The sequence below is a fragment of the Martes martes genome, assembly GCF_963455335.1.
Source record: "Martes martes genome assembly, chromosome: 9".
Classification (NCBI taxonomy): Eukaryota; Metazoa; Chordata; class Mammalia; order Carnivora; family Mustelidae; genus Martes; species Martes martes.
Window position 1 is genome coordinate 90,919,572 of NC_137896.1, and position 7,874 is coordinate 90,927,445.

General features: G+C 40.7%; 1 protein-coding gene across 1 annotated transcript; it reads left to right on the forward strand.

Annotated features, from left to right (window-relative positions):
* Positions 1-572: 572 nt before the first annotated feature.
* On the forward strand, positions 573-6,764 carry MRPL19 (mitochondrial ribosomal protein L19). Its single transcript, XM_080814462.1, has 6 exons — positions 573-707; positions 883-1,000; positions 4,442-4,560; positions 4,774-4,908; positions 6,047-6,228; positions 6,367-6,764. Exons 1-6 carry the CDS (start codon positions 605-607, stop codon positions 6,592-6,594), a joined length of 885 nt encoding a protein of 294 aa, XP_080670588.1. The 5' UTR covers positions 573-604; the 3' UTR covers positions 6,595-6,764.
* The last annotated feature ends 1,110 nt before the right edge of the window (positions 6,765-7,874 follow it).

Here is a 7,874-nt window from a genome sequence, read left to right on the forward strand (position 1 = left end):
TTAGCTTCTTAAAAGGGTAATTCTCTCTGTAGTCTCAAGGACCCCGTGCCACCTGTTCTTTCAGGAACTATTTTCTTATCCTTTTCTTGCATTCAACAAAGAGTGAGGGCCAGGTAGCTGGTAGGTGCTGGGATAAAACAGTGAGCAAAGATGACCTTATCCGTCGGTGCACTCGTGGAGGAGGGTAATGTCGGAACTAGACAATAATCCAATAATCACACAAGTAATTAAAAATTAAATTAAATTAAAAATTGAATTGCAGATGATGTTAATGGAAGTTACCTAGTAAGATTAGGAGCCTAATCACTTCACTTGAGAAAGTGAAGACAGAATTGATTCAAAGAAGAAGTAAAGTTTTCTAGGCTGAGCGAACACCCCTACGGAGGGATAAAACTTGGTACATTGTAGGGAACTAGAGAAATATGCACTTTCCCTGAAATACTTCCCAGGGTTGGAGGTTATTGGTGAGAGTGCCTAGGAAAAGTTGGGTGGTAGTGAGAGTCTTGGCTATTTTGTCCCTTAGCAGCCGCCATCCAACCTCAAGTAGCCGCCCCCTCGTCGCACTGATTATTGGGAGTTGTAGTCTTGACCTTAGTGAACCGACATGGCGGCCTCCATTGCAGGGACCTGCGGGGCAGCAATGGAGCTGTCCCGAGGCTTTCGAGCCGCCAGGGTGCTGCTCCCTGCGCCAGCCTCCATCGCCTGGCGTAAGTGGAGCGGGGCTTGCAAGCTGGGGCCAAGAAGGAGTTCAGGGCCAGGTTCGAGGGAGGCGAGCCTAGAAGTCAGGGGCAATCCTCGTGGGACCGCGAGTTGGGGGAGAGATTGCAGGGCTCAGCGGGAGCTCAGGGCGAGCTCTCTTGACCTCTGTCGCCCGCACTGCAGGGGCCCGCGTGGGGCCGGAGCGGCCGCAGAGCACCGGACCTTCTGAGCCCGGCGTGTTCAAGCCGCCGCCGAAACCGGTCATCGTGGACAAACGCCGTCCGCCACTTCAGGAAAGGAGGTGAGGCCCGGGCTTTTTGGGTCTGTGCGCTCAGGAACCTGCCTTTGCTTTGGAGATCTTGACTCTAAAGCCGGTCTGGAACTCTCTCCGTGCACGAGCCTGCAGGATTCGTGAGGCTCATATGCAGAGCGCTACCAACTCAGTTTTGTCTTCCTCGTTTCTTCCAAGCCAGCATTGAACTTTCTCTGCAGTCCTACTAAATCAGAACTTCGATCAAGGATTCCCCCGATTTGAAGCTCTGTGCTTCGGCCTTTAGCCTGTATTGAGAATTTTTCTCTGAAGCACATCATATTTTACCTGTTTAAGCAGCCGATTATTCCTTTCCTCAGTAAAAATGGGTTGGCCAGAACTCACCCTGTTTTCCTTTCCCAACTCACTTGTTTCAGTTTCCTGAAAATGCGATACAGCGATAAAATTTTCCGCTAATTTGCGTCTTAAATTTGCTTTTCAAAACAATGGTTTAAAAGCTTGGCCCACTTTAATGAATGCTGGTAACTTTGGAGGTACCTGTAAATTTAGATGACCTAGGATTTGCAGAAAGTGTAGAACTGTACACCAACCTTATTAAAAAGCCAGTTAGCGGGACAAACTTGGTGTGATATAAAGGCTTTCTGAAAGGGCTCTTTGTTGTTCATTGGATTACCTCTGTATGCCTATGTGTGTGTGTTTAACTTTGCAAATATCCTGTTCTAAGCCGAAATAACATTGAATTTATGGAAGCTAGAGATTCAAAAAAGATTTCCTTAGACAGCCTTTTTTAAGGTGGAAAAGAAATATCTCTCTTAAATGGCAAAACTTCATACCATTCAGTTAAATAGGAATGTAAATCATGTAACTACTTTGGAAAACAATTGGACAAAATATAGTAAGTTTGAGGTTGTGTATATCTTTCCATCTGGTTGGTACACAACTTAAAGTAATATAAAAAAAATAATAAATATGTACCCTTAAGGATACATGTACAAGAATGAACACAGAGATATCTATCAGTAGGTGAATAGGCAAATACATTTATGTAATAGAGTGTTATACGGCAGTGAAAAATGAATGAACCAGAGCTAACATGGATGAACTTCACAATTAAGATGTGTGGGGAAAAAAGCAACCTGCAGAAGAATTGATACAGTATGATAACATTTTTATGTTGCCCAGACTTACATGCATATGTAAAGTATAAAATTTATAGGAAAAATTATCCACTTTCACAAAGCAATCAAACCTAGCTTCCGTAGTAGCCATACAAGCTGACGTTATATATCTCCTGATGTGTTAGAATAAGATGGTCACATGATCACCTGTGTAATATTTTTACCCAAAATATTTAACTTGGTCTGCACATATGGAAACAATAAATCCAGAATCCATGGATGGTCTATAATACAATGGGCTTTGACTTTTCAGAAAAGTCAGTGTTACAAAAATACAAAGATGAGGAACAGTACCAGTTTAAGAGACTAAAGGGAGTAATACCCAGATGTAATGTGTGAAGCTTTTGATAGTTTAGACTGGGCAACAAACAGCTGTAAAAGACCTTTTCCAGGACAATTAGATATATGAGTTTAAATAGATTTAAATTAGTTTAAATGCAAAGTACATAATAGATTATATTATTGAATTAATGGAGAAATTCTTAGATGTCATAAAGGTATTATGGTAAATGTAGCAGAAAGTCCCTATTCTTTTTTTTTTTTTAGATTTTATTTATTTATTCAACAGACAAAGAAAGATCACAAGTAGGCAGAGAGGCAGGCAGAGAGAGGAGGAAGCAGACTCCCTGCAGAGCAGAGAGCCTGATGCGGGGCTCCATCCCAGGACCCTGGGATCATGACCTGAGCCGAAAGCAGAGGCTTTAACCCACTGAGCCACCCAGGTGCCCTGAAAGTCCCTATTCTTAGAAGCTTTCTAAAGTATTCAGGGATGAAACATCTTGATGTTTGACATTTTCAAATAGTTCAGGAAAAAAATTACATGTGTATATGAAGCAAATATGTCAAAATGATAGCAGTTGGTGAAACAAGGTGAAGTATATATGGGTGTTCATTTTATTACCATTTCAATTTTTTGGTGGCTTTAAAAAATTTAAAATTTTTTAAATTTTAAAAATTAAAACATTTTTAAAAAATTAAAAAAAATTTTTTAATTAAAAATTTTTAAAAATTTCTCAGGAGGAAATTGAGTGTTGGGGATCATCATCATCAAAAAGACATGACTACTGGGGCACCTTGGGTGGCTCAGTCAATAAGCATCTGCCTTCTGCTCAGGGCATGATCTTGGGGTCCTGGGATCCAGCCCCACTTCAGGCTCTCTCTCTTTCAAATAAATTAAAAAAAAATCTTAAAAAAAAAAATGACCACTGATTGATATGTGGGCTGGATGCCACCTCCTCACCCCCTCCCCTCTTCTTGAATGTGGGTTCTGCTTGCCTTTCCTGCCCCCCAGAGACTGCTCCAAAGACAAAGCCTTGATATGATGATGTCTTGTTGAAAATGACTACATGGTATGTGTGACTGAGCCCACTTAGTGCCTCTTTATAACTTTTTAAGATTTGGCAGTGGGTATGGAGATTCATTTGTCTTGCTGCCGCCCCAAATAAGCCCATATGTAAGTTCCGTTTGCTGTTACTGAAGCTGCCACCTACCCACCTGAAGTGGCCTGCTTCTTCGGTATCTCCTTTCCCTTAAGAATCTGGGGGCCAGTTTCAGGGTACCCCTGGGAGTTCCTGAGAGACTGGTGAAGCAACATTACGGAAATGGAAGAAATGCATAGGAATAATCATCACCAAATTTAATGAATTACCCGTAGTAATTAACTGAGGGGAGGGAGGTGTACACTGAGGCTTCAAGTATATTGATCACTTATTTCTTGGGATGGGTAATAAGGACATGAATTTTCAGGGTAATGCCATTTATGCTGTAAAGAAGTTAGCTTAGAGAAGTTAAGAGAATAGGGAGATTACTTTTAAAAAGTTAGTTTGTAGTTAATGATTTCTAGGTTTATATTTTTCCAGTGTCACTTGTTTTAACATGTACAACTCAATATGAGGCCTGTGGTTTATGGCCCTAGGCTTTGTAGCCTGACAGATATGCCTCCATTTAAATCTGGACTTGATAAGCATATAGTTAATATAACAATATGTCAGTTACTTACCTTCTCCAAGCCTCATTTTCATCTGTGAAAAGGGGATGATAACCCTATACCCGCCTGATTGTTGTAAGCATTATTCTATACTTTTGGTTTTCATAAGCCCTTAATGCCAGGTGAGTACTCAGGAATTGTTAGCTATTTTCATGGGCATTAACAACAATTTTAGGAATAAAGAATTGACTTTTCTTTAGAGAAGAACAAATAAAACACGTCAACGTCATAGTCTTTAATTTTTTTGGTAAAGCAGCAGTTTCTCTTTTAAGTTTGCCTTTTATTTTTATTTTTTATTTTTCACAGATTCTTGAGTCCTGAATTTATTCCTCCAAGGGGAAGAACAAATCCTCTGAAATTTCAAATAGAAAGAAAAGACATGTTAGAAAGGAGAAAAGTACTCCATATTCCAGAGTTCTACGTTGGTCAGTAGGAGCCGGGTGCTTTTATTATTAGTGGTGGGAAGGGCTCCTTTTCTTCACTTAGGGGAGATGTTTTCCACCTCTGTGGGTTTTGCCCAAACGAGGTACTTCTTGCTAATGTATTAAAATATTTAAGAAGTTATGAGGTTGCCTGGTCATGCTGTTCATGTGTTTCTGCATGTCACGTCAAAGTTCACCTCTCCTCTGCATGTGTAGGAAGCATACTTCGTGTGACCACAGCCGACCAGTTCGCCAGTGGAAAAACCAGCCAGTTTCTGGGGATCTGTATCCAGAGATCAGGAGCTGGCCTCGGAGCTACTTTTATCCTTAGAAATACTATCGAAGGACAAGGTAGGTTTCATTGCATTAGTTTGATTTTTTGGAGTGTTCTCTCAGGATTCCATTTTGTGTTCTGCATCCTGGGATGAGGCATCTGGCACTACCGAGGAGCCTGGGGCCCAAGAATGGACCGGGATAGGCCGCCGTATGGTTGGTCCACACGGCACTTCCCCATGAGGTCGGCTTCTTGTGCAACCTGGTGACAACGGATTTGCCAGCCTCTGGCCACTTCACAAGAGGAGGCAGGGGACTATACACGGTGTGGGGACATTCATTGCGGGAGTAAATGACTCATGAGAACATTAAGAGAAACACAGTGATGTCTGGATGAGTCACTTTGTCCTAAAGTGGATGCCCCTGCTTTGCTTTATATTGTGACGGTCGCCAGAATCATCACAGTTTGATAAGAATCGGAGGAATCTTTAAAAAGGCAGAATTTGTTGTTTATGCCTAGTAAGACATAGGCCCAAGTGGCGTCTTTTAGAAAGACTATGAGTCAAAATGGCAGGACAGTGAAGTTTTGTTCTTCAGACTTGTGTGCTTCGGGGACGTGATCCCCGACGGTGAAGTATTATATTCAAGAAAAGTGAACTGTGAGAACAGTGACTCTTCTTACGTGGTCCTGACCTGTGGCGGCCCGCGTGGAGGGGCTCAGCAGGACTAGGCTGGTTGCAGAAATGTGTGCCTTCCATCAGGTCACGTGCTCGAAGACGCTTATAATAGAAAGACACAAGTTAGAACTTGAGAATTTATTTACTGTTTTTTTTATGTCATCATTCCTGTTGCCCTTAATACAAAAGATTAAGTTTTATTTAAGTAATTAAAAAATAAACAAGAACATGGCAGTGAAGAATTTCCTCAGATTTTCTCCATGTGAATACTATCAGAAGTGAAGAGATGTATGCCTGTTTATAGAAGACATTTTTCTTTAAACTATCAGATTCTCAGATTTTTTCACTTTTTCATCTACATGGACTTTAGCTTATTTCTTTTTCTGTTGATCATCTTCATCTTAAAAATGACAAATTTATGTCACATTTCCTATGTGCAAAACTCTATGCAAGTTCCGTTATGAAGTAGTTCTTACTGTTGTAGGAGGCATCTGCAGACACCTGGGTTTAGATGGTAAGAATATATTTTCTCTTTTTAGGTGTTGAGATTTGCTTTGAACTTTATAATCCTCGAATCCAGGAGATCCAGGTGGTCAAATTAGAGAAACGGTTGGATGATAGTTTACTGTACTTACGAGATGCCCTTCCAGAATACAGCACTTTTGATATGGATATGAAGCCGGAAGCACATGAACCTAGCCACGAAGTTCCTGTGAATCAGGTATAAGCTGTACTTCTGGAACTGAAAGTTCTCTGTAGAATTAGAAAGAGTCATTTTAATGAACACTTTTAGAAGAATTTTTGCTTGTGGTTATCAGCTTAAATTGTTATTATTATTATTTTTTTATATCTTCCATAGCTGAAAGTAAAAATGAAGCCTAAACCCTGGTCCAAACGCTGGGAACGTCCCAAATTTAATATTAAAGGCATAAGATTTGATCTCTGTTTAACTGAAGAGCAAATCAAAGAAGCTCAGAAGTGGAGTCAGCCGTGGCTCGAGTTTGATATGATGCGGAAATATGATACTTCGAAAATCGAAGCTGCAATATGGGACGAAATTGAAGCATCGAAAAAGTCCTGCTTCTGAGAATCAGTTCGGTTCTTTGCAGAGGAGATGCTGACTCCCGGAGGATTTCTTTAAGGACCAATTTAATATCTTATATGAGGACATAGTCATTAAATCAACTCAATGTTCATTAGTTTATGAGTACTATTGTGAAAAAATAAATAAAATGAGCACACCAGTTTGTTACTTTAGAGTTATAGCATTACCAAAATGCTCTTCATCGAGTCTGGATCCTAAACATGGAATTGGTAGGATGATTTTTTTAAGTTTTTGAAATAAATTGTAAATATAAGAAAGGGATGATATGAAGAGTAGTAATAAAGTGAACATTGATACGTCAGGGTAAGAGGTAAAACATTTAGTAATCTCTAAGAAGGTTAAGAAATAGAACACTCACTTGGATTTGTGTGTCTGCAAATACATCCTTCTCTCCTCCCCTGGATATAAGCACTACCCTGACTGTGTCAGTCATTCCCTTGCATTTCTTGTAGTTTATTACCTACATAAACATTCTAAAACAACATACCTCGTTTGGGGAAACCTGTTGGCAGATACAAGAGGACAACATCATTATTACATGAAGGCTTCAGGGAGAACTTAAGTCTTCCGGTCATAGTCCGGCTGCATTTTCGCTGAGAATATACAAGATCACTTTGAGGTGGTTCATGGCTAAAGTTGTAGTGAGTCCTTAAATAGAAGGCTCACCATAGGCCATCTGGTAGGCCGGAGTGTAGGTAACCGATGCCTGGCAGAAATGTGGTGGAGGGAGTAGACTGCTCTATATGCTCTGGTTTTCACCTCATGATGAACCAAACTCCAGCTCAGAGGACAGCTCAAAGCAATACTTCTGTGGGACACTGGGAGTGTCCTTGCTGATCCATGTAGCTGAATGGAGGGGAAACCTGGCGCATGAGGACATGGTGAAAACCAGTCTCCGGGTAGTTTGAGCCAGGCTTCCCTGAGCATGCTGTTCATCAGGTTAGAAAGAGTACAGTACTGCACAGTGCCAGCACAGGTCTTAACGAGGGCAATGCTCATGAAGACATGTAAGATGTCTTAAATCATGCTGTGTGAATCCAGCCTCTGGTGCTTGGCTAATTGGGGATTTGCATTCACTTCTCTCCTGTGCTGATCGGTTTTTGGGATTTTTTGGCTTTCTGTTTAATTGTTACTGTTTTCTGGAACATATCTTTTGGTAAGTTCTAGAGGAAGTATGTACGAATATAAATCTTTTGAGACCTTACATGTTTATCCTATCTAATATTCTGTAGAATTCTAGGTGGGGTGTAATCTTCAGAATT

Bases quoted from the DNA above. Each gene is read 5' to 3' on its own strand.
- MRPL19 (XM_080814462.1), top strand. From the start codon at position 605: ATGGCGGCCTCCATTGCAGGGACCTGCGGGGCAGCAATGGAGCTGTCC. The intron at 4,561-4,773 runs GTCAGTAGGAGC...CTGCATGTGTAG, and splicing joins TATTCCAGAGTTCTACGTTG to GAAGCATACTTCGTGTGACC. The intron at 6,229-6,366 runs GTATAAGCTGTA...TATCTTCCATAG, and splicing joins ACGAAGTTCCTGTGAATCAG to CTGAAAGTAAAAATGAAGCC.